We start from the raw sequence: 26,438 nt of genomic DNA on the forward strand, positions 1-26,438 counted from the left end.
CAAATCACCAGTGAAACCCCTTCTTCCCTGGATCCTTGCAGAGACACTTGCCCAAGGATCCTCTCTCCCTCTGCCCATGTGGCCCCCGAGCAGCGTGCTTCCCTCCTCCAGAACCTGTGCAAGCAGCCCCCTCCTCTTTCCCATGCTTTTCCTATTCCATGTCCACACCAGACTCATCACCAAAAAAACCCATTTTAAGCAATACAACACATAGGGGCACACCCTAAAGGGCTGAAAGTGGGATCACAATGAGGTATCACAGCACCATGAGTCACAAGAGTCAAGATGTGGAAGCAGCCCAAGTGTCCACAGATGGACAGAACAGTGGAGAAGCAAAATACAGTTCATCCAGACGAAGGAAAGTTCTTCAGCCTCAAAGGAAGGACATTCTGACACCTGCTACCACACGGACAAACCCTGATGACATCGTGCTCGGGGAAATAAGCCAGCCACAAAAAGACAAATGATCCACAGAGACAGAAAGAAGGGTGGTGGTGCTGCTAGGGGAGGGGACCGGGGGAGGGGGGCCGCAGGAGGGGGACTGGGGGAGGTAGTGTTTCACCTGCACAGAGTTCTAGCTTTGCTGAGACAAAGAGTTCTGGAGACGGAGGTTCGTGGTGGCTCCACAACAGTGTGAACGCGCTTAATGTCATTGAACCATATACTTAACGATGTTTAAAATGGTCAGTTTTAGGTGATGTGTGTTTTATCAGCATTGCAAACATGAATAAATGGAACCAATAAATAAAGATCTATGTTGACCTAGTAAAAACATTAAGATTCAAGTGAAATCACTAGGTTGCAAAACTATATGATCCCACTTAATAAAAATGGATTTTTATCCTTTAAGTCTATTGTGTATCTACTAATGTGTTTACATATTCATTTAAAGATATATTTATTTATATATAGTAATTTTTACTTGTATGCCTATTTATCTACACATATTCATTTCTATGTTTAACATACAAAGTATACGTGATGTTTAATAAAACAGTTCATATTAATTACATATTTAATGAATAATTATATGATTAACAGCACATGACTTAATATGCCATGACCATATATTATGTTGAAAAATCTAGAAAGATGTACTGAAGTGTCAGCCTTGGTGGCCTTGAGGAGGGGAGTGGTGTCCCCACGGGCAGGGCAGGGAGAGTCTCTGGTCTCTCCAGGCCACCTGTGCTCTTTCATCTCTTCCAAGCAGAAGCACACGTCTCTGCATCACACCAAAGTAACACAGACCGGGCAGCAGGAGCCATGCCTCGAAGCTGCTTTGCAGGTCTTCCCAGCCCCTCATACCTAATGTGAGGGGACCCAAGTCTTCTTACACAGCAGCGTGTGGCCAGCAGGGCTACCACGTCCAGAAAGTGCCTTCCACAAGGCAGAAAGAGGCACCTCTTCCTCAAGAGTAGTCTCTGCTGCCATCTGGCAGGAGAAAAATCTCATGATAACAGCACAGAGCCAGGTTGTGCCCTCCTCCTAAGAAGCATAGCACAGAAACAGGGAAAAGGGGGTATTTCCCAGTGGAGAAACCCGGCCACCACCACTCCAGCCAGGAGGCCATGGTCAAGGCCAACAGCTATGAACCATGATGAGAGGATGCACCCAGGCAAACCCTGAGATGCGGCAGCCAATGAAGCACCCGACAGGCTCTGCAAAACTGCGAAGTTCATCAGAAATAAAGAAAGTCTGAAGCTCCAAGAGGAGCCTAAAGGGTGTGAGGTACGAGGTATGAAGACCAAAAGTAACTGCGTGCCCCGGATGCACTCCTAGAACAGATAAAGGGCATTGGGTTAAAAACAAAAACAAAAACAAGCTAAGAAGTCTGAATACACTATGGCCTTTAACAATAATCTATCAATCTGAGTGATTAACTGCCACAAATGTACCATCCTAGTGTAAGAAGTTAGTAAGGGGGGGCAGGGAAGGGGGCCACCTGGGTGGCTTGGTCAGTTAAGCTTCTGCCTTGGGCTCAGGTCATGATCCCAGGGTCCTGGGATTGAGTCCTGCTTCGGGCTCCCTGCTCAGCGGGGAGTCTGCTTGTCCCTCTCCCTCCGCCTGCTGCTCCCCCTCCTTTGTGAGCTCATTCTCTTTCTCTCTCTGTCAAATAAATAAATAAATAAAATCTAAAAAAAAAAGAAAAGTCAGTAAGAGGGAAAACTGTATGTGGGAACTGAGGCAGATGCATGGGAACCTTCTGTCCTATGTGCTCAATTTTTCTAAAATCCAAAACTCTTCTAAAAAAGAAAGCCGGTTAACTCACACAATATGTATTTGTGAGGTCTCTGGAGTGCTCGGTGGCTCCAAGGTGCACCCCACACCCACACAACTGCACGTCTGTACACGGCCTGCCCTCTGGAATTTCCCAGCCACCCTTTCAACTTGCATTTGCTGTATGGCAGGCTCCACACCACCAGGTGAGCAAAGCAGATGTGGTCCCTGACCTCGCAGAGGGCTGGTGGTCTCCTTCCCAACAAACATTTCCACCATGCGAGAGGCAGGGGCAGGTTCCAAAGGAGCAAACAATCCACAAAGGCCTTTGATAGCCCCAGGTGCCAGGGGCCCTTTGCCATACTCTCAGAGGTCTCCCTGGTTTCTGGGTGTCGCCAGCCCGGGGGTGCCTCTCTGGGGGCCCCTCGGCCAAGTGAAGCAGCCTGCTCTCACAGAGACCATGCTCAGGTGTCAGTCCATGGCCCCTTTCAATGCCGGGCCTTCCCCTCCCTGGTTATCCCTCTCTCCAAAACAGCAGCCCCCTGTCAAGGTCACCATGACCTCTGCGAGGCCCTGTTCAATGGCCAAGTCTCCATCCTCCCTGCACACAACGTCAAGAGCAGCATCCTCATCCCACATCACTGTGACCTTCTTCCACCCTCTCTTCTACACTCCTGGCCCCTTGTGATTACATCGGGACCACCCAGATAATCCATGAAAAGCTCACTCCTTTAAGGTCCACCGACTAGCAACTGGAATTCCACCTTGGATGTTAATTCCCCTTGGCCAGGTAACCTGACAGATTCACTGGTTCTGGGGATTGGGATGCAGATGGCTTCGGGGGGCATTAGTCTGCCCACGCTGGGCCTTCTCCTCCCCAGGCCTCTGGGTCACAGTCTGGGTTCCCTTCCTGTCATACCTGCTGCTTGTTCTCATCTCCTCCTTCCTGGCCATGGGCTCTGGGCTCTGCCCTCAGGCTTCCATCTCCCTGAGCCATACTCACTCCCCAGGTGAGCTCAGCCACTCCTACGCTGACTGCCACCCGGTGTAAAGCTCCAGCTCCGATCCCTCACCCAAATCCAGACTTGCTCGCCCCACGCTCTACTGTACACAGCCACCTGGTCAAACTCAGCAAGACCAGAGCAGAAATCCCAATGGCCCCGTGAGGCTTCAGCGTATTAGCCACTGGTGTCCCTATTCTTCCACTTGCTCAGGCTGAAAGCCTTGGCTTCCCCTTGACTCCTCTCTTTCTCTCTGTCAATTCATAGCCAATCCCAGCAAATCCCACTGGCTTCACCTTCGAAATACATCAGAAACCCCACAGCTAGCAGCCCACCGTTAACAACCACCCTGGTCCAGTACTCCTCCGTCTTGGCCCGGTCTCCCACCCGTCTCCTCTCTTGCTGACACTTCTGCCCTTGTCCTTTATCCTCACCCCTACCACCGGGGTGCTTTAAAAAGGTGAGCCACAGTATGTTGCTTTCTGGCTCAAAACCCACATGGCTTCCATCTTATTCAGAATAAGAGCCGGGATCCTGAGCAAAAGCCACAGGGCCTTTCCTGATCTGGCCCCTCCTCACCCTTCTGGCCTCACCTATTCCACCCCTGTCCTTGCTCTGGCAGCCCCCAGGCCTCCTTGCTGGTCCTGGACGACACCAAGCACACTTGACCTCTGGCCTCACTATCACAGCACTTAGGAAAGCGCTTCTCCTGGACATGACCTTGCCCTTCTCATTCCACTCAGGGCACGGCTCACCCATCACCTCCTCAGAGGAATCTCCCTGGCCACTCGACTAGAGAGTGCGCATCCCCATCTCTCCCAGTCCACTCTATGTCTCTCTGCACCCTAAATCACCACTGTCTAGTTTCCTTCTCCTGCCCTAAGAATGCTGATGTCTTAAGAAGAGAGGCTGTCTTGTTCTCTTATATCCCGGGCACCCAGAACTGAGCCTGGCACCTGGAAAGCCGTCCATGAGCACTGGAAGTGAATGGATGACTCAGAACCTCTTGTCCACTCAACCCTTCACGGGCTTTCTCTCCTTCCAACAAACTTCTGATAGAACTTTCCACCACGGTGAGGATGTTCCATAGTCTGGGCTGTCCAATATAGCAGCCTCTAACACATGTGGCCATCAAGCTCTTGAAATGTGTAATTTAAAGCTCAGTAAATTGACATAGTGTTATTACTTAGTCTTCTTCAGTGAAAACCTAATAATAGAAAATGAAAAGAATCTCCTTTAAGAGATTTACAGATTTAAAACGTGTAGCAAGTGTAGCAAGCACCTTGGGGCCTGCAGGTAGAGAACCCAACAGGATCAGAGGAGCTGGGCCCTGGGGAAGGACAGCGAGGACCCCAAGGCAGTGAATGAGGGGAGAGGCCACTGAACAGCGCAGGCCTAAGAACAGAATCCTAGCTCTGCCAGGGGTCGGTGGGAGGGGGTGCGGACTGGGAAGGGAAGTGGTCACCGGTACACCCGTAGGCAGATCACCCATCCAGGACACCAGCCATGGGGGGAAATGGGTGATGGAGAACACAAATTAGAGGGTGGAGGAGAACCAGAAGAAGTGGTCACCAAAGGCCAGAGGCTAAGGGGTGAGGATGAATCTCGGGGGTCCAGAAAAACTGGTGGCCAGCTTTGGAGGAATCTAGGGAGACAGCCAGGGCTCTGTGCCTCCCCAAATTTAGGGCCACAGAGGGAGGGACTGATGGGAAGTGGATAAATTCAGCGACCAAGATGGGGCTGTCAGTAAAACTCCAGCCAATAATCCCAACTGTTCTTCCAATAAACCGCTTACACTCGGGGATGTGCTCACCTCTGCAGGCACGATGCCTCCAGGAAGGCGCCGAGCCTCCACCCACCTGCGGGGTAGAGCACCCACCTGTGGGGTAGAAGCTGCAAAGGCTTAGGGCCCAGGAATCGGAGGCACAAGAAGAGAACCGACTCGCCCTGCACAGGTCACAGCCCCGCGTGGGGCTCCACCTTCCCTGGGGCGCTGCGGGCCTGCGCGCCACGCACTGAGGTACACCCGAAGCATCCCGCTCCGACCCTGCCCACCCCCCAATCTTAATCACTCGAAGGGGCCTCCCCGCCGCCGCGGGTGTAGACGAAGCGGCGACTCCAGTGCCACAGGAGGAGGTGGGGCGGCCTTCCTTACCTGCGCGGTCCGCTGGGGCCCCGCACCGGCAGCCGCTGGGGGGTCCGGGGGGCGCTGCCGGCCCAGGGGGCGCTCGAGGAGCCCCGGGCCCGCGGGGAACCCGCCTCCTGGGGCCCCGGGCCCTGCGGGCAGCGCCAGGGCGGCCGCCAGGAGGCCCCCGGCCAGCACCCACGTGGCCCGCCCCGCGGCGCCCCCCGAGCCCATCGCCCTCGGCACCTGGGACCCCGCAGCGGCGGGCGCGCCGGAGCCTCCGGAGCTTCCGGACCCCAGGCCCGCCCCGCCGCGGAGCATGCTCAGTGCGAGCCGCCCCGGAAAGTTTTCTGGAACGGACTCGGGCATCTGCGGCTGGAGGGCGGGGAGGCGGCGGGGAGGGGGCGGGGAGGGGGCGGGGAGGGGACCGGCGTGAGAGGGAGGGAGCGCGGCCGGGCCACTGGGGTTTGCTCGCGCCCGGCCCAGGATCCTCAGCTCCACCCAGATCCGAAGCAGATCGCGTCACTCCTTTGCTCCCAAAGAGCTCAGGGATTCCAAGCGCTCCTCCACGGATGCCTGCCCGAGTTCTCAGCGCAGAACCACCTCCTCCAGGAAGCCTTCCCTGACGCACGCACACACCGGGCTGAACCCGGAGGCTGCTCCAGACCCTCCAGCCCCTTATTTGAGAACCGAGAAGCGTTCCGAGAGGCAGAGAGCCTTGTGTGCTGGAGAGCCGGGAGGGGACAGGACAGCACGGGTGGGCTGGGAGGGAGCCTGGCCGATCAGGAGCCAGAGGGAAAGGCCACTCTCACTTCCTATTGGATTTAGTTCAGCCACTTTCGCCTCCTGCTGCCTGAGCGCTTGCTGTGGATCAGCCCCTGCACCTGGCCAGGTACCCACCAACTTCCAGGGCAGGCAGATTGTCAGGCCAGCCACTCTGGGACGACTCCAGGGAACCAGAGGAGATTTGGCGTCTGGAGCCAGGGCTCAGCAGCTGAGCAAACTCCTTGGACTCTCATGGGGATAGGGTTGTGCCTTGCCAAGGGAGGCAAGGAGGTGGGGAGACAGATCCTGGGAGAGGACCAGGGAGAGCAGTTTCTCTGCTTCTCTCTGCTTCCCTCTGCGTCCCCTGAGTCTTCAGGGACCTCTCCTTGAGGAGAAGGCTCCTCTTCTGCAGGGCACCTGGTCATGCAGGCTCAGGCCAGGAAGCCTGGCATCTGTGAGTTCCTTCACCCCCAACCCCTCCAAGGACAGGCCCTCCCTCCCTCAACATGGACAAGGCAGTGAGGTTTGAGACTCTGAAAATGTATTAGCCAGACTTCCCACAAGAGGTACACTGCTCTGGGGGTACCTGGCAGAGTGCCAGGAGTGAGACAAGGTCAAAGGCTAGATGCTAGCATATTGCTGGAGCGTCAGTTCTATTTGACATGGGTCATTCAAAGGATGATTTTAATATACAAACAACTTTACAATGAAGTAAAATGCAAAAAACACTACATTCTGAGTATCCAAAGAAATAGCGTAAAAAGCAAGAGCTTCAGGCTATTATCCCATACACATTCCCAGAAGCCTTGGAGATGCTTTGAAGGAAGCATTAAACAGCCCTGTGTAGCAGAGGGTGTGAACCCTGCAGCCAACCAGACACAGCTGTTCATACACCTGTCTCATTTCCTAGTTGCCAGACCTTGAATGAGCAACTTCTCTTCTCTCGCTGTCCATTTGTTCTTCTATAAAAATTAAGTCTGGATAATAGGCCCTGTCTTGCCCACCCAGAAGGTTGATGAGGTGATGATTTAAAAACTAGAAACTTAAGCCGAACATCCAGATTAAAGATACAAAAGGCCCTTTTCCGTTGAGGTGGATCCCTGTGGTACTCCTGCCTTGGCAGTCATGGGGAATTAAGCCCCAAAGGTGTGTGTGAGTATAAGTGTGTGTGTTCACTGCCATATCCCCAGGACACGCAGGACCAGAGCTAGCATCCCGTAGCTGCTCAGTAGTGTTTGCTCAAGGAGAGAACAGATGCTGAATTCACCTGGTTGCTTATCTCCCCGCACAGCCACGAGATCCTCAATATCAGGACCTTGTCTGGCTCGTTGCTGGCCCGTGCTGGCTCCATGAGCAGGTCCTCTGTAAAGGCTGAGCGAACGGGGCTGAACCACGCAATGTCTCCTTCCTGGCGGGGGCTGCGTGTAACCATCTCTCTACGTAGCATCATAGAAGAAAGGGTTGACTCTCCATGGAAGAATGGGATTAAAAGAGGAGGCTTCAGGCTAACAAGTTCAGAGGTGGTGGCGGACTGTGTGGTGCAGGTTGGAGCAGGACAGGAGTCGGACCCTCAGGAGGTCACTTGGCCGCTCCGACCCAGAGCTTCCTCACCCGGAGGATGGGCAGAGATTAGAACCCGTCTAAGAGGGCTGTTGGAGAAAGTTAGTGACCTCAGCGGGCTACATGCGTAGCACAAGCTAAACGCTCAATGCACTTACCCTAGGGACCTCCCAGTGGCGGGCCCCCCCTTCCCTCGGGGGAAGCCTGGAGGCCAGGAGACTCCTCGGGAGGTCCGGGCGGGCGGAGAGCGCGCCTCGCCAGGCTTGCTCAGTGCGAGGGCCCGCCCGGGCGGGGGCGCCTCCAGGCTCCGGGCGGACGGCGCAGGCTCCTCCCTCCGGCGGGGCGGGGCGGGGCGGCGCGGGGCGGGGCGGCGCGGGGCAGGGGACGGGGCGGGAGGGGGGAGAGCGCGCTGGCCGGGGCCGTCGGCCGTGCTGCTCCTCCGCCGCTCGTCTGCTCGTGGCCGCGGGCCCGCTGGCGCCGAGCTGGCGGGGACGGCGGCCGGGACGGCGGGCCGGGGCGGCGCGCGGCGGCGGGGACGATGCGGCCGGGCCGCCGCCTGAGCGCCCCCGATGGCCCGGGGCGCGGCGGCCTGCGAGAGCGACGCGCGGCTGCCGCTGGGCCGGGACGCGGGGTGGCCGGCGCCCGCGCTGCTGGCCCCCGCCGTGCTGCTGGGCGCCGCGCTCGGCCTGGGCCTCGGGCTCTGGCTGGGCCGCCGCGCCTCCCGGCCGCGCCCGCGGCGCCAGGTGGGTCCGGGCCGGGGGCGCGCGGGGGGCGGGCGTCAGGGGCGCGCGCGCGGGTCTCCAGCGCCCCGTCGGCGCTGCAGCGACCTCGCTGGCGCTGGGCGCACCGGCTCCTGCCCCGCTTCCCTTCTGGCCCAGGAAGGGGCTGCAGACCCAGTGCAGAGGGGGAGCAGCGCAGCGACAGGAGCGCACCGGCCTGGGGTCCCCGGGAAGTGGCCGCTCCGTGCGACTCCGCTGTGCGCGGCCACAGAAGCCTCGAAAGCCCTCCGAGGCCCCAGGCTCCTCATCTGCAGCCTGAAGGGCCTGGACTCGCCGCTGGCCCAGGGGCCCGGCCGGGCGAGGTGGACAGGAGGGCTGGGATCCCCACCCCTGTCCATCTGCTGCTTGCCTGCCCCGGGAGCTACCTCGCTAGGCTCTCCAGCCCCAGCTGCCACACTGGCGTGCATTCACGCCTTCATTCCCTCATCCATCCCTGCCGTGAAAGTGCGACCAGTGTGCCAGCCGCACACGGTCCTCGGGTCCTCGGGTCCACGGTCCTCGGGCCTGCTCTTGCTGCTGGAGGTTCACAGCCTCCAGGAAATGGTGGCACTCAAGTGAACTTGTAATCATAGCACAACCTGGTGAGTTGGGTGACGGGAAAGAATAGCGTCCATAATGCTAGCACTTGGGGGTTGCAGACTGTGTGCAGCTCATTGAGCTGGACCCTCTACCTGAATTATCTCATTAATCCCCAGAACAGCTTTGTGAGTTTGTTCTGTTGATGACCCCATCTTGCATTTGAGGAAACTGAGGCACAGTGCGGTTCAGTGACTTGCCAAAGTGACAGATGTATGGCTCAGCCCAAAGTCACTGCATTCTCCATGGGTGTCAGTGGTCACAGAAGGGGGGATTCATGGATGCTTCCCGTGACCCTTGTGACAGAATTGGATGCTGTGTGGAGATGGCAGGCATACAGCAGTCGTGGTGTGATCACTTTCTTGGGTCTTTGCTCCTTTGATCTTGTTGAGAGATAAAGTCTGGTAGGATCTGAGATGAGGTGTTTGCTCTTTTTTCCTTGGATTCCTGGCCCATGCAAGAAGGAGGCAAGTCCAGCTGGGGTCTTTTTTATTGCCGCTGAATTCGGGGGAGTGTTTTGCTGGAAAGGCGTGATGAAGGTTGCATGAAAGTAGTATAGTGCAAGATGCTTGCAGGTCCGTGTGAGGTTGTCCCATCCCACTGATGATTGAAGGACATTGTGAGACACTGGCTTCTTGTGTGAAGAGGGAAGTAATACGTGCAAGACCTTTCTTGGGTGCACTGAGGGTTTGTGGGCTTTTGGTTCTGTATTCCCACAACAAATCTGTGAGTGGGGGAAGCTGTCATTATCCTCACTTTCCAGGTACGGAGGTCAGAGCTCCCCAACATTGTTCTTGGTCCAGGGTCACGTGATGAATAAATAGAGGGGCTGGATTTCAACCCCAGTGTGTCGGAATGCCTGAATCATAGCATTTAGTCAGCTGCCACCTGGTGAGGTAGGTGGTGGTATCCGTCTTGGTCTGTTCAGACCGCTATAAGAAAAATACCATAAGCTGTGTGACATAGAAACAACAGAAACTTCTTCTCACAGTTCTGGAAGCCAAAAACAGGTGTTAGTACGGCTGGATTCCGGTGAGGGCCCACTTCCAGGCTGCAGACTTCTCACTGTGTCCTCAGAGAGTAGAAGGGTACTGAAATAATGATGCTCCCCTGTGAGGTGGATGAGGTTTATCTTTTGGAGTCCTTCTTATAGGATGATCTGATTGGGTACTTCCCTGCAGAACCCATATACTGACCAGGTATAACTGCTAAACAAACAATGCTGCTTAAATCCTTAATATCATCATCTGCCCCTCTCCACTGCACCCCAGACTGGTACAGCCACAAGGGCTTCTTCCCTGGACATGCTGTGTGTGCTCCTGCCACAGGGCCTTTGCACTTGCTGTGCCCTCTCATGGAAAGCTTGTCCCTGACATATCTGAGAGGCTTGCTCTCTCACTTCCTTCACATTTCTTCTCAAATACCATCTTGCCCAAGAGGCCTTCCCCTCCCATTGCCATCTATTCTCCTGTCCTACATCTTTTTTTTTCTATAGCACTTACCACCCATGACTTACTACGTGTTTACTTACATCTCTCTTCTGTCAGTGGAATGTAAACTCCACAAAGGTGGGGGCTTTGTTTATTTTGTTATTCCATTCCCAGTGACTGGAATAAACCTTGACACTTAGTGTTGCTTTGTAACAGTTGCTGACTAACTGGATGACAAAAGGCGGTATTTCATCAGTGTAAAGATTATATCCATGAGGAGCCATAAGAGGGGCTTCATCAGGGTCTCTGGTATCATTATGATCTACAAAGTCATGGAAAACAGAGAACTCGCAAATGCCAAATCATTGCTCCTAGGGGAAACACAGCTGGCCAATACGTAACCTTGTTTTGTGTGTGTTTCTGTTTATAGACACCCTGTGTAATACATATTGTTGATGCACTAACAGTGAATGCACAGCCAACAGTGCCCTACCTTGTGCCTGAATGAAGCTTATCACACACACACATTTTTCCATGAGGCGCACGCCAGCTATTTTGGCCCTAGGAACACCACACATCACTTAGCGCTATGCCTTGGGCTCGTTTTAAATAACCACATTAGCAACAGAAAACACAGAAATGTGGGGAAATAATGGCATTAACAGAACATGGAAGGGACACTTGTCTGCAATTCGAGACCTGACACAGAAAGGTAGGGCGTGCCCTTGCTCACTCTCCGTTGGACGTCAAGCAGCTCAAATTTTCGCCACTCTGCACATGCTCAGGAGTGACCACAAAAGTACCACAAGTGTAGATTTTGGGGTTACAAATACATTTCGGCAAGTGAGCAAATTTACAAACACAGAGTCTACCGATAACAAAGATCAGGGTTCCCGATACAAACCATTCTGTAATTTAAGGGTACCTAAAGTCATCCAATGGCATTATGGAAAAGAGCAAGAAAATTAAGATTTATGTACCATTTCCTGTGTTCAGCTGTAACCACCCCCCCCCCCCGCCCCGCCCCGAGATCAGGCTACCCGGGGCCACCAGCCCAGAAGAAACAATGGAGTGACTTTTGATCCAAGTATGACCTCCAGGTCCTGAGGACATCCCGAGGCGGGGAGCCAGGGGGGCTTCTCAGGAAGCTGACTTCTGGATGGTCTCGAGGGCTGTGTAGCTGGCCCCAGGGGGGTGGGAGGCAGGAGGCCGCACACAGAGGGAGGGCCAGGTGGAGGCACAGAGATGAGCATGTGTCGGGTCGGGGGTAGATGGCTCAAGTCATGGGGTGCAAGGCTGACCAGCTTTCCTGTGTTTTCTCCACCTCCACCTTTGGATTTTAGAAAGACGATACTCAGAGTCTGCTCAAGAATTTAGAGTCTCACATACAGGACCCGTCGGAAACCGGCTCCCCATCCAGGAGGAGGAGGAGAGAAGCACAGATGTCAAAGGAGGAGGCTGTGGACGTAAGCTGCACGTTTGGGTTTCTTTGCTGTGTCACATGTTGGGGGTCATATGCCGCACCTAGCAGCACAGATGCCATCCAGATGAGCCTCTGACAGATGTCCTATCCCAAGAGGCTGCTTTTCTGCAGTATCATTTGCATACGGCAAAATACACAAATTTTAAGTTTATAGTTTGATGAGCGTATACACTCTGGTAGCCAATACCCTGATCTGGAATGTTCCATCACCCCAGAAAGTTCCCAGTGCCTCTTTCTGGTTTACCCTCCCCTCATCTCCCCGGTCCCACACCTTGCCTCTTCCAGAAGTAGCTACTGCTGTGATTCCCATCACCATGGTGGTTTTACTGTTCTAGAATTTCAGGTGTACTTTCTTGTGCCGACCTTGCCTCAACAAACTGCTTTTGAGACTGCTCATGTTGTTGCACTCATCAGTAATCATCCCTTTTAATTGCTCAGCCCACTGTGGTATTACAGTGGAGGTTCTTTCCCATGTCTGGCTATGCTGAGTAGGGCTTCTGCGAATGTTTGTGTATAAGTTTACTTGTTTCCGTTTCATTTTATGTATTCTAAATGAATGTTAAGTAAATATGCAGGAGTGCAGGCTGTGAGCCTCTTGATGGACATGTTAAAGGTGGGATTCTCCTTGTCCCTTCCTCACTGGCCCCTACCTTGTCCAGCCTGAGCCCACCCATAGGGCATCACTCTGTGTGTGAGCTCTGTGGAGAGAGAAAGGGCATTTCTTCCAAAAGTGTGCTATTTGTAGACACTTGCTGGTCCCCAGAAAGTACCGTGGATCCTGGTCAAGTAGCCTCAATTATCTAAAGGTAAATATAGATATTTAGGCAGGTAGAGAGAGAGAGAGACCACTAGAGGGTTCCTGAGAAATTGGGAAAGGTTTTATTTTATTTTTTTAGCACTTACTGAGTGCCAGGCATTTTCACATGTGTCACTTTTGAGTGATGTGCACACTCATGTGAATTACCCCCTGCATCTCTCCCAGCGGCCCCACGAGGTAGATCTTATTTATATCCTCTTCTTGAGGATTCTGGAGGCAGGCTTCCCTTACGCAGCCTGGTGGAAAGATTGGCTGCCCTCATGGGAGCTGGAGCTGAAGCAGGAGCAAGCCCCTGGCACGGAGGTGCTATGTATCCAGCTCGTGCTCCCTGCTTCTGTCCCTAAGTGTCTGTCTCCCGCTATGTGTCTGCATGTGTGTGTGTTGGGGCGGCTCTGTGTATCTCTCTCTCTCTCTCTCTCTTGTGTCTCTCTCCATGGGCATCTCTGTGTGTCCATGTGGCAGGTGGGTGTGTGATGTCTCTCTTTCTCTCATCTGTCTCCTTCTGTCCGTTTTATCCTGTGTTATCAAAACCCTGCTCACAGCATTGGAAACATACAGCTACAGAAAAACATAAACATGCACACTGTGTTCCTAACAGCCCTCTTCAGCCAAAACATGGAAACTCAAATGTCCATCAGCTGATGAGTGGCTAAACATAACATGCTCTATCCATTTGACGGAATACTCTTTGACCATAAAAAGGAAAGAAGTCCTGAAACATGCTACCACATGAAGGGACCCTGAACATCTCACACAAACTCAAAGAAGCCGATTACAAAAGGCCACGTATTATAGAATCGCATTCGTGTGGCATGTTTGCAACAGGTGCATTTACAGAGATGGAGTAGACTGGGGCTTGCTTGGGCAGGGATGATAGAGGAGAGATAGAGGTGACAGCTAACAGGTGTGGGGTTTCTTTCTGAGATGATAGAAGTTTTCTACAATTGATTGCGGGAATAGCTGCACTTATCTGGGAATAGACCGGAAATTACTAAATTGCATGCTTTACATGGTAAAGCATGGACACAACCCCGCTCACACAGAGGGCGGCCCTGGAGATGGTGAAAAGACACTGGCTTGGGGTGGGGAGGCACGGCTGTCCCCTGGATCCCAGGAACCCAGCCCTGTCAGATGTTTGCTATGTGATGCTGGGTGAGAGACAACCTATCTGAGCCTCTGGCTTCTTGGCTTCACGGTGACAGTAATGATGCTGTCCCAGGGTCACCCACAGGTTGGCCAACTACAGGACAAGTGTTCGTCAGTGCTCACAGGGGAGCCGAGTCCTGCTTCCCCAGCAGCCCACTCGTGTGTTTACCTAGTAATGTTTTACCTGTTAACCATTTAACTATGCCAACTGATGCCCCTGACCAAGCTAATGATTGCCAAGAGTTAAGTTAAAGATCTGCCTGTTCCAGTGACTTGCTTGCCAAAATGCCCTGCCTTCTGCACACCCAGATTGTCAAGGAATGTTGGCCAGGCCCGATTTGGACAGGGTGAGCTGAGCTCCAACTCTGATGCCCCAAAATGCACGGAAAACTGAGGCATTCGTGGTTCACACCGCTCCTTGCATGAACTTTATCTTGATAAACAGCTCACGTCAGTCGAAAGCACACAGAATGTTCCAGAAGGCTCTTCAGCGTGCCACGACACAGCCTTGGCTCTCTTCATCCCTGTCCTTTTGCTCTGGCATCTGGCGGTTGGAGAGGGGATGGTTCCTCTGTGGATGCATCTGTGCGCTCACTGAAAGAACACCTCTGTGTCAACTAGTGACAGGCCTTTTCTTTTCCTGCAATTATGCTTGCACTAATTTTCTGAATAAATACATCAAGTCAGCTGAAGAAGTTCTACATTGTAGACTTGCACTACAACCAATTTTCTATATAATTGTATTGCTACGGTTGAGAAGATTATCAGAATTTGGAAGGCATCTGAACTTAATAAGAAAAGCTGGAAAAAAAAAAAAAAACAACTAAGAACAGCAGAAGTCTATTCATTCGCAGATTCTATGTGCCAAGTGCTTCCAGGTCCTTCTTCCTGACAAACACCATGACCATCATAGTGTCAGTCCTCAGTCCTTCACTGGCTTGCAGTCTGCAGGTGGACGGGCTGGAAACGCATACGCGCCCACAGGCTCCTCATAACACTGCGGTACCGTGTCAGCTGGGCTCATGCTTTGACGTGCATGGCCGGGTTCTGCTTCCACACATCCCAGGTGGACCCAGCATCTACATCCTGTTCTTCTAATTATGTTTTCCACATGAAGTGCAGTTTTTGTTTTCTATCTCCCCTAGAGGGCAGAGACCACATCTTCCTCTCATTTTCTGCTCCTTCCATGCTATGCTCTCTCTTCACCTCTGTTTGTAAGAAGTTTAGCAAGACACATTGCCCTCTGCTTTCCTAGCTTTGCTCGAGCAGGTGAGTCTCCACTGGAAAGCAACCAGGGCTGGCATCCCAGGCGTCCCACCTGCACAGCCACACAGGATCTATGCTCAGTCAGGCCCCCACCTCTGGTTTCTGGACTCTGCTGTCCCGAAAATCTTCTTTTTTAAACTTATTTATTCATGAGAGACAGAGAGAGAGAGAGAGTCAGAAACTAAGGCAGAGGGAGAAGCAAGCTCCCAGGGGGAGCCTGATGGCGGACTCAATCCCAGAATCACAACTTGAACCAAAGGCAGGCACTCAACCACTGAGCCACCTAGGTGCCCCATGTCCCAAAATTCTTAATCATATTTTAATCAGATGCAACCCCCCCTTTTCATTTTGTATTGGATCTCACAAATTATATAACCTGTTCTGAAGGCAACCTTTTTGTCTTACCACCACCCTTTGCTTTTTGTACCCACACAGCTTCAAGCAGAGATTAGAACTAGGTGCTGGGGGTTGGGACAGGCCATGTTCTGCTCCCTTGGGTCACAGCGAAGCCAAGAAGGGTTTGAAGCTGGCCGTTATGGGGATTTCATGTTTCAAAGACCATCCAGTTGCCATATAGAGAACAAATTGGAAGATGTTAACTTCTGAGCCTTGTTCCCTGAAATAGGATGGAAATCATATGGATCTCCCTGAGCTGGCTGTTGTGTGATGATTACATGAGCAAGAGTGCAGAAAGAGCCCAGCATACAGTAGGCACTCAGTGCACAGATGGAAGCCAGCTTGGGGGCTCTACAGCCCAGCCCTGTGTGGTGGCTTAGTCCAGCACGATGGGTGTGAGTGACATTTAGGAATTGAAGCTGGTGGGATTTGTGGTTGACTTTACATGGAAGGTTGGGGTATAGGAGTGACACTGGATCTGACCTGTGTTCTCAGGAGCATGGTATGGCCAGTCCAGGAGTCTTCTCAACCAAACACCTACTCCCCATTTAACTTCCTTGCTCTCACCCCCATTCTTATTTGCACAATCTGAAGGAGACAGAAAGGTGTCAGCTAAAGAGGAGGGACTCTGGAGCCAGGGAATCTGAGCTCAAATCCCAGTTCTGGCATTTGTGAGCTGTGTGACCTTGGGCTCATGGCTTAACTGGTCTGTGTCACCTGTCCCCTCCTGGGAAATGGAGACAGTAGCCTCTGTGATGGAGCCCTCAGAAGTGGAAGGAGGTGGCACATGTTGGTGGTCTGCCCCATTCTTGACATCTAGGTCCGTTTTTGTGAGTCATAAAGTACAGAAGGAAATGACAAGACCCAGCCTTTGCCATGTGGCGTCCATGTCCTGTTCAGAAGGGCATTGTGGTGAAACCCGCTCTGGAGATGTCCCTGGGCCACACTGCTGGCTCTGTCAGGTGCTGCTTCAATGCCCGCATGAGGAGGAAGCGATAAATCCTTCTGTAGTCCCCCATGATGGGTTATCTTATGCCAAGTTGGCAACTGGAAATAGCCATTTGTGGTGGAGCTCTTTCTTCAGAAAGGTGTGGTTGAAAGTGTTGAAGTATATGTGGGCACAGTTTTCACCCATCAGTTTGCTCAGAACCGATGAGGGATTTCCTGTGGTCTGGAGTGCCAGGTTCCTGACTTGCCTGCCTGTTTGCCATCATCACTTGCAGGTTGTTCTCAGAACATTCATTCAACACCCACCTGGCAAAGTGCAGGGGCGGCCGTGGCAAGAGAGATACAGGAAGGATGGGATGTAGAGCAGTTGTGAATAAGTCTGTCCAGCTGTGGTCAGAGGAGGCTCCTTCCTACCATTCCTTTGAGCTGCCCATTGTTTTGCTTCTTTTCTGTTCCAGCTACTCTGCTGGGTGCTTTACGCGGTCTGGGGGCAGATATGGTGCCTGTTTTCTATCTGGGAAGACTGAAGCTCAGAGAAGTGAAAAGACTTGCCCAACTGCTTTTCCTTTAAGGGTCTGATCCAGGGTCTTGTGTGAATGAGTATTGCCTTGCGGAAGTGTTCACGCCTTTGGCAATGCTAAAACTATTCTGTGTTTCCTTTTTTCCACTAAAGTGGTTTGCAATTTTTAGAAGAACTCATTAATTATTGTCATGCTATTTAATTACTTATTTCTTCCAAAGCTGGAGACTTGGAATTAAATAATGTGCTATCCAACCATCCACCCATCCATTCATTCATCCACCATTCCATCATCCTCCCATCCATCCATCCATTCACTCATCCATCCATCCATCTACCCATTTGTCCATCTGTCCATCTATCATACATCCACCTCTCCATCTACCTATCCACTCATCTATCCATCCATTTTCCTCTCCATCCATCCACCCCTCCCACCCTCCATCCCTCCACTCATTCACCCATCCATCTAGCAAGTGAGTACCTTGGACCTAAATGTGCCTGTTATGGTCCCTTCCTGAGGCCACTGTTACAAATGGATGTGGCATTTTGGTAACTCTTAATGGTGTATCCTTCATTTTACAGAAAGCACCCCATGCCATTTGTTCTTTCTTCCCAGGAATATGAGCCATCTTTCAACAGTAACATCACAGCATTTGCACTGAAGGCAAAAGTCATCTATCCCATCAATCAGAAGTTCCGGGTAAGAGTCCTCAGCTCCATCTTAGAAATACAATCATTTAATACTGTTCCTAGAGATTGGGGTACAAGTGGGCAGATTAAGTGTGTGATTTTTGGTTCTGCCTGAGGGTTTTACAGCAAGTCATTTTAATAGGGATAACTTTGAGGCTTCCTGATGGAGCAAGACTTTAGGATGAATCCACTTTATGACAGCGTTGTCATAAAAGGTATTTTATGGGACAGGGTATAGCAAGGTATTCCCAGAACCCCAGGTGACAGCACAGTTGGGCTGTGTCCTTCTGTTCTAGACGAATACAAATACCAGCACTGACACGGTTATTAGCATTGCTCCTCATTCACCGACCCCCCTTCCACCTTACTGAACACATCCTGCGAGGCTGGCACAGTGCTAGGCATTTCTCAGGTGTTGGGCATTTTACATCAGGTAAATCACCCTGTCATTGCCTCGTTACGCATAAGGAAATTGAGGCCCAGGGAGACTAATGACCTGCCAGAGGTCACCTGGCTGTGGGTCTTCCCCCTGAAGCCGGGAATTCATTCCTATGATCAGGAGTTCTGCAGACAGCAGTAGATCCCATGGTGCTTTGAGGAGCCGTTGGCCTGTGAAACTCTCCATGAAGGAAAGAGTCCCTGGTCTGGTACTTGAGGGATGTGCAGTCCACTCCTCCTGGCCATCGAGAGGACAGGCTCTGGAGTCACGCAGACTCTGTTCTAATTCCCATCTCCACCATATTCTGTGGGCCATTTCCTGACTCAGCCTCCATTTCTTCATCTGGAAATGGAGGTGATGGGCCCTCCTGCCTCCCTCAGGTCTTTGAGGGTCAAAGGGGATAATAGACATAGGGTTTAGAATGGTGTGTGACATCCGAGCACTCAGTGTTCATTCAGTTTTTTCAATTATCATTTGCTTCTGAAGGCACCGGAGCCAGGCTCTGCAAAGTCCTGCACCAAAGAAATTATTTCAGCTTGCTTAACACAGACTTTCCCAAATGAATTTTTCTGTGGAACCCTTATTATGGGGAGCAGTAACTGGAACGGTTCCTGGGAACATGTACTGGGGACCGCTCCATTCACTTAGCGATCTGGTGGGTGGTTGAAGGGACAAAACCACCAGACTGAGTATATTATTCCTTATCCACACCCCTTGCCAGGCAGGCTCCTGGTGGGCACTGGAGATTATCCAGTGGTCAGGACATCATCGTCCTCACCCTGGACGCCCTCACGGTCTGGGCAGAGATTGTGGGATGATGTGTGAAAACGGGCAAGATAGAAATAACCAGAGGCCCATGGAGCTGCCAGTGGGCTGGGCCCAGCTACGAGGGAGGGAAGGCTCTGGGTCTGTCTGGAGGGAGAGACACTTTAGCCTGGTGGACAGTGAGTGAGGGCTGTTCCAGGCAAGGGGACCAGAGTTTCAAAAGGCCCAGAAGTTTGAAATGCCAGGGGAGGCTTAGAGCTGGCAGCCAGCTGAGTACTACTTGGGCAGGCGTATCCTGGAACGGCAGGACAGGCTGGATGGAGGTGGCAGCTGATGTTTCTTGACCCTTCCAGATGTTGTAGGCGCTAGGCTGTGACCTCGTGTGGGCATGGTAGCGTGTGGGGCTTGAGCTCCTTGATAAGGAGCTTGGGGCCTGTGCTAGGGCAGTGGGGAGCCAGCTGGCAGGCCTGGGGTCAGGAGGGTGATATGGGGTCAGTGTAGTGGTCAGCAGGTAGGCAGAGAAGCACACACAGGGGTCTGGGATGGTGGGGGGAGAGGTGGGGAGGCAGGTGGACTGTGGGGAGCAGGTAGGCCTACAGGGAACAGGCCATGGTGATCAGCTAAGAGGTAGGTACCTGTTGGACAGGGCCTGGCCTCCTGGGGACAGGGGCCATGACATGGGACCCTGGGGGATGGGTGGGACCCTGGGACAGAAACTCTATCTGTTCACCTGCCCCACCCAGTCTGCCCCTGCCTGGGCCCCCCTGGGACCACTGCCCCAGATCACTGGTGGAATCACTGAAGCAAAGTCACACAGTAGGTCACACAGACTGAGTGGGTTTTCTCTCCTGCCGCTCAGCCGCTGGCCGATGGTTCCTCCAACCCTTCTCTGCACGAGAACTTAAAGCAGGCTGTCTTGCCAAACCAGCCAGTGGAGGCTTCCCCCTCCAGCAGCCTGGGGAGCCTGAGCCAGGCGGAGAAGGAGGACTGCAGCTCCTCGTCCAGCATCCACTCAGCCACCAGCTATGACAGGTTCTTGAGCCGCACCTTCGTCCAGGCCAACAGCTTCCCCGAGGTGCTGATCTGTGAGAGGTGAGGAGGGGGAGGCACAGGGAAGCCGACCAGTGGTCCACGTCACTGTCTGTGCTGGGAATGGAGGCCCAGAGAGGCTAAGTGAGTCAGCCATGGACACACAGCCACACGGCATCCAAGCTGGAGCTCGCCAGCTACCAAGTCATTTTGACCAATGTGAAGGTTTTGGAGTCAGGCTTGAGCCCTGGGGAGAGACCCATTATGGGGCCTTCTTGAATCACTGATGTGCCCTAGGTACTGCATAGGAGTAGCTTGCACTGATTAGGTGCCTTCTGTGTACTGGGGAGAGTGCTGAGCACTTTGTAGGGATTAATTATCTCCTGAGTATGACGGGGTCTGTGTTGTTCCCTGCTGTGTCCTCATTGCACAGTAGGAGCCTGAGACAAGTGCAGTGACAGAGGCATAAAAATTAATCGATCAGTGAATTAATTCCATTTATCGACCCTATGCAGTAGGTCTATTATTGCCCTCATCTTACAAAGAGTGAAAAGAGACAGAGAGGCTGAGTAACTTGCCCAAGGTCACAGAGCAGATGAATGATGGAGCCTGTCTGACCCTATCTCCAAAGCCCATTCTCTAAAGCACCGTACCACTCAGTACACTGGAGAGGCCCGAGAAACTGAGTCCGCACATCTGTGCGTCAGTCCTCAGACCTCTGCTCAGTGGAGTTTGGGGAGTCCAAGTGGCCCTGCCTCAGCTCAGGGCTATGGAAGGAGAGGGCCCTAAGCTCGGTGCTGGCCCTGATGGTGGCTCAGCCTGCTGGCTGGGAAGGGCTGTCAATGAGCTTTAGAACTTAGTGAACTTGTCACAGTTTGGGTGGGAGCGAAGCCATTCAAAGTGCATTTGCCCACACAGGACAAATGGTCAAGTCCGCCCTGCCAATTACCTGCCCTGTGACCGTGCCACCACTTCTTGACTTCCTAAGTCAGTTTCTGCATCTGTGAAATGGGCATGACACGTGACACAGACACAACAATGCTGGGAAGGGGTGTTAACTCTCTTTTCTCCCACCTCCAACTCTTGCTGCCCCCTGCCCTTCATGTCTCGGGCAGCTGCTCCCTCCTGGTCACAAGTGAGTTTCAAATAGTTGCCTTGATTCCTTCGTATGAACCTGGGGCGGCTGTTGGGCATCTCTGCACATCTGGAGTCAGGGTGCACTGATGTCTGTACTGAGAAGACTTTGCAACCCCACTCCCTGCCTCGAGGACTCTCAATGGCTTTCTGTTTCTCTTTCGACTTTTCAGTGTGGACCTTGACTTATGTATCTACAACCTTCACTTAAAAGATCTGCTGCATCTGGACACGGCACTGAGGCAGGAGAAGCACATGGTAGGTGGTCAAGGTGTCTGGCTCTCCCTTCCCTGGGTTCCAAATGCTGCCCTCTGTGGGCGCTGAGTCCTGCGTGCCCTCAGGGAATGGGTGCCAATGACATTGGAGCCAATGTGACAGGAACAGTCAGGGCATTAGGCATCAGGAGGCAAAACAGAGAAGCAATTTGTGCCTGTGGATGGGGCACAGGCTCTACTTTACTGAAAGCTGTGGGCTTAGGCAGAAAAATGAGAGCCTTCTTCCAGGGTTCACCTCCTGATGGAGACAGGTGGAAGGTACTGTGAAAAAAAGACAGCATTTTTATTATTTTTTTTGTTTAAATTCAGTTTAATTAACATATAACATATTACTAGTTTCAGAGGTAGAATTTAGTGATTTATCAGTTGCATAGAACACTCAGTGCTCATCACATTATGTACCCTCCTTCATGCCCATCACCCAGTTACCCCGTCCTCCTACCCACCTCCCCTCCAGCGACCCTCAGTTTGCTTCCTAGAGTCCAGCATCTCTTACGGTTTGTCTCCCTCTCTGATGTATCTATTTTATTTTTCCTTCCCTTCCCCTATGTTCATGTGTTTTGTTTCTTAAATTTCACTTGTGAGTAAGATCATATAATTTTCTTTCTCTGACTGACTCATTTTGCTTAGCATAATACTCTCTAGTTCCATCCATGTCATTGCAAAGAGCAAGATTTTATTCTTTCTGATGACTAATATTCCATTGTATATATACATCATATATTACGTAGTATATGTTAATAATATATGTTATATATTATATACGTTCCCATTCATCTGTGGATGGACATCTGGGCTCTTTCCACAGTTTGGCTATTGTGGACATTGCCGTTATTAACATTGGGGTGCAGGTGCCACTTTGGATCACTACATTTGTATCTTTGGGGTAAATACCTAGTAGTGCAATTGCTGGGTTGTAGGGTAGCTCTAGTTTTAACTTCTTGAGGAACCTCTGTACTGTTTCCCAGAGGGTCTACACCAGCTTGCATTCCCACCAACAGTATAAGAGGGTTCCCCTTTCTCTGCATCCTCACTAACATTTTTATTTTTAAAGATTTTAAAATATTTGAGAGAGAGAGAGAGATAGAGACAGAGATAGCCACAGAGATAGTGAGAAAGGGCACAAGTGGGAAAGAGAGGGAGAAGTAGGCTCCCCAATGAGCAGGGAGCCTAATGTGGGACTCGATCCCAGGACCCCGGGATTGAGACCTGAGTCGAAGGCAGATGCTTCATTGACTGAGCCACCCAGGTGCCCCTTGCCAACATTTTTTTTTTAAAGATTTTATTTATTTATTCATGATAGTCACACACAGAGAGAGAGAGGCAGAGACATAGGCAGAGGGAGAAGCAGGCTCCATGCAGGGAGCCCGACGTGGGATTCGATCCCCGGTCTCCAGGATCGTGCCCCGGGCCAAAGGCAGGTGCCAAACCGCTGCGCCACCCAGGGATCCCTTAAAGGAATGATAACAGTGACAACAATATTTATGAGCACTAACTTTGTTGATTGCTTCTTGGGTACAGGCCCTGGGAGTGTCCCACAGGTGGCTAGCTTTGAACCTCACCACACTCTGGAGAGGCAGGTGTAGCCATCCTTCCACATTACAGATGAGGAAATAGGCACAGAGAGGACTCACCCAGAGTCATAAGGCCCTAGGTGGGAGCCGAGGTAGGCAGCCTGGTACCTTTTTATGGGAGTGTGTTCTCTGAGTGGATGAAGGAGCAGTTGAAACCGCAGATGGCAGCAGAACAAGACTGGTCTCCGCCAGATGCATGTGGTCTCCGGGTGAATCGTCACGGGATTGACGCGGTGAGGGGGGCAGCCTGAGAGATGTGTCTCAGCACAGCTGCGGAACCCCCAGCAGGGCCGGCTGGACATCATTTCTTCCAGATTATTGGAAAAGGGATGAAACCTATAGAGGGGAGGACCGTTGGAAAGAGCAAGGGAGAAGGGCCACTGGACAGAGTGACAGACACAGACAGACATGCCCACCAGGTGCTTCGTTATGGACTAGAAACATAAACATCCAGTTGCAGATGCAGTAAAGAGAAATTGGGGCTCTGTGAGAGAAGGGGCCCCTCCTAAACAGGGGCCAGTGCTAGAAACCAGAAGTCACAGCAGGACTCCAGAAACAGAGCCTGATCCGGGGGCCCCAGCGTACCACCTGCGGGTCGGGATGGCTTCCTTTCGGCCCCATCCCGACCCGCTTGCAGGCAGGTGGCCCTGGCAATCCTCTCAGAGGCTCTGCGCTCCCGAGGGTCAATTGTTTCTGTGCTCAGAGCCCCATCCAGCTGGCGAGTGACATGGTACTGGCTGCCTCGCCCCCGGAGCAGCCAGCAGATGCCCGCAGGGAAGCAGCCTGCTGTCATGGAGAAAGTGTCCACCATCACTCATCTGCCCATCTGGTCTGTGGCAGCCTCTCCTCCCTGGCAGGCACAATACCAGGGATGGCCCCCACCTGTCTGGAGCCCACTCTCTGGGGGTAGGGGGACGGGAGAGATGGCACAAATGCGCCACGACAGACAGCAGGACCTAGCAAACAATTTGGTGCCGTAAGCATGTGTAAGGGGGGACCAAGTGAGAGTAGGGGAGATGACCAGGCTTCCCTGGAGGGAGACACATAAGCTGGAACCTGGGGAAGGAGCTCTAGACTAGGAGTCAGAGACTTGGGTTCTAGTCCAGCCTCCCACACGTATGAGCTGTGTGACCTTAGGTAAGTCACTTCCCCTCTCTGGGCCACTTTCCGAAAGGAATAAAGATAATGTTTTTCAGCTTTTATCCCACAGAATTACTAGGAAGTGAAATTGTCCTACTTCGAAGGTTCTCCATAGGCAGAGCTCCAGGCTCTGCTGGGCTGCGCTGTGTGACCAGCATCATCACAGCACCACTTGTTAAGCACACATACTCTCCGAGCTAAGACTCTAGCTATCTGATCTCAATTAAGCCTTACAGCTATTTTTCAATCACAAAATACCGGAGACTGAGAGAGGTTGAGTCAGTTGTCCAAAATTGCACAGCTGGTGAATGGCAGACACAGAACCCGAGTGAGGTCTGTCCAAGTGCAAGGTCTGTGAGCCTGAACATACAGCAGGCACTCCATAGACATGTGCCCCCTGCCTACTGACGCCACCGTGGGGCCTGCTCTCCATGGGTGGCCTTTCCCTCCCCGCGGGGTGTATCTTCACTATGCAGGACCTGTCGAAACACACAAGCTCTCATGGAGACCTCAAGATCCATTTCTCTGGTAGACACGTCACCACAGGTCAGTTCAGATGTAACTCAGATTGCAGATGGCATCACCCGCAGACCTGTGGGATTGCTGTCCTGTACAGCCGAAACTACCCTAATACTGTGTGTCCACTATACGTCAATAACAAATTAAAAAATAAAAGTGACTCAGACCAGATGTGACCGTCATGCAGCCCAGGAGCTCAGAGCTCCCTGGTGGCCTTGGAGGGAGAAGCTGGCACTGGGCTTGTCAGGAGGTGGAGAGAAGCTGCATTTGACAGCATTAGAACCAGAATGACAGAGATGAGAACAGATTAGGGGATGTGTGTGTTGAGGGAGGTGCCAAGAGAAGGATCATTAGGCCTAGGGGATTCTCCTGGTGCCGGGACATTCTCCATCTTGATTGTGGCAGTGATTGCATGAATCCGTACTTGGGGTAAAGTTGCACAGAAATGCACATGCACACCAGTACATGTGACAATCAGTGGAACTGAGTGAAGTCTGTAGTAAACTGCGTCAGCCCAATGTCAGTAACTGTTTTGGGATTTGATATTATACTAAAGTGATGTCCCAGGTCACCCAGGGAAAGAACACATGGGACTCTGTACTGGTTTGATACTTTCCTGAGCTTATAATTTTTCCAAATGAAAAAATTTTTTAATTGAAGAATGAGACAAGACCTGTGCATATCACTGATTCAGTCTGGGGTCAAAAAGAAAATGGGTTTGAGACCAACATCTCGAGATACGAATGTTACCTTACGTAGTCTCAAATTCAGTGAGTAGAAAGCCAGGATGTCACTGTGTTCCTAGAGCTCGTTAGCACTGACAAGCATAAGGACAGTTCTGGGTTCTGTCCCTCGTGGGCCAGTTACCCAGATTTCTCAGCTAAAGAGTTCCTTGTCTGTAAAGTGGGGAAGATTGTACCAATGTCCTATGTGCTATAAAAACCAAATGAGATTTTTTTTTAAAGATTTTATTTATTCATGAGAGACACAGGGAGAGAGGCAGAGACACAGGCAGAGGGAGAAGCAGGCTCCCCCATGGGAAGCCCAATGTGGGGCTCGATCCCAGGGCCCCAGGATCACACCCTGAGCCAGCAGCACTCAACCACTGAGCCACCCAGGTGTCCCCCAAATGAGATTTTATATATATATAAATCCAGCCATGCCTGTTCTTGACTCTTGCCCACGGCTGCCTCCAGGCTGTAACAGCAAAATCCAATGGTTGCAAAAGTGATAGTACGGCCTGCAAACCCAGGAACTGTTACGATGTGGCCATCTACAGGAAAACATCTACTGAGCCCTGTACTAAAGTGCCTTACCACACAAATATGTCTGACCTCTGAAGCAGTTCAATGGAGGAGTGATACGCTTTTCTTTTCGGGAAATGGTACTGCAGCAATTAGATGTCCAGAAGCAGACACAGACGAACCTTAAGCCGAACCTCTGCGTCATGCAAAAATGAACTCAAAATGCATCACAGACTTAAATGTTAGATGCAAGACTATACATCTTCTAGAAAAAAAACAAGAGAAAATCTTCAGGATCTCGAACTAGGCAAAGAGTTCTTTCTTCGACTTAACACTGAGGGGGTGACCCACACAAGGGAAAACTAATATAGTTTTTTTATAATATATAATTATTATTATATAATACATGTAATTATATATATTATATATAGCATATATAATTATATAATATAGCCATCAAAATATAAAACTTGTGGTCTACAAAAGACCCTGTTAAGAGGATGGGGAGAAAGAGGGGGTTTGCAAGCCATGTATCAACAGAGGACTCCCACCTAGAACATATAAAGAATGCTCAAACCTCACAAAGAAGTAAACAAT

The 26,438-nt window shown here is 51.8% G+C and overlaps 2 protein-coding genes across 6 annotated transcripts in view; one reads left to right on the plus strand and one right to left on the minus strand.

Annotated features, from left to right (window-relative positions):
• Positions 1–5,647, minus strand: part of EVC2 (EvC ciliary complex subunit 2) — a 126,696-nt gene extending 121,049 nt beyond the window's left edge. For 3 of the 4 annotated variants that reach the window (XM_072806477.1, XM_072806471.1, XM_072806483.1), the window contains exon 1: positions 5,374–5,647. In XM_072806477.1, the coding sequence (XP_072662578.1) occupies positions 5,374–5,577 (204 nt within the window). In that variant the 5' untranslated portion in view covers positions 5,578–5,647. The remainder of the gene's footprint in view (positions 1–5,373) is intronic. The other variant, XM_072806466.1, reaches the window with a different exon arrangement.
• A 2,590-nt stretch (positions 5,648–8,237) lies between these two features.
• EVC (EvC ciliary complex subunit 1) overlaps positions 8,238–26,438 on the plus strand; it is a 69,116-nt gene continuing 50,915 nt past the window's right edge. For both annotated transcript variants that reach the window (XM_072806499.1, XM_072806507.1), the window contains exons 1-5: positions 8,238–8,411; positions 11,797–11,919; positions 17,649–17,732; positions 19,786–20,018; positions 21,263–21,347. In XM_072806499.1, the coding sequence (XP_072662600.1) occupies positions 8,238–8,411; positions 11,797–11,919; positions 17,649–17,732; positions 19,786–20,018; positions 21,263–21,347 (699 nt within the window). The remainder of the gene's footprint in view (positions 8,412–11,796; positions 11,920–17,648; positions 17,733–19,785; positions 20,019–21,262; positions 21,348–26,438) is intronic.

Source organism: Canis lupus, chromosome 2 (assembly GCF_048164855.1).
Source record: "Canis lupus baileyi chromosome 2, mCanLup2.hap1, whole genome shotgun sequence".
NCBI classification, from domain to species: domain Eukaryota; kingdom Metazoa; phylum Chordata; class Mammalia; order Carnivora; family Canidae; genus Canis; species Canis lupus.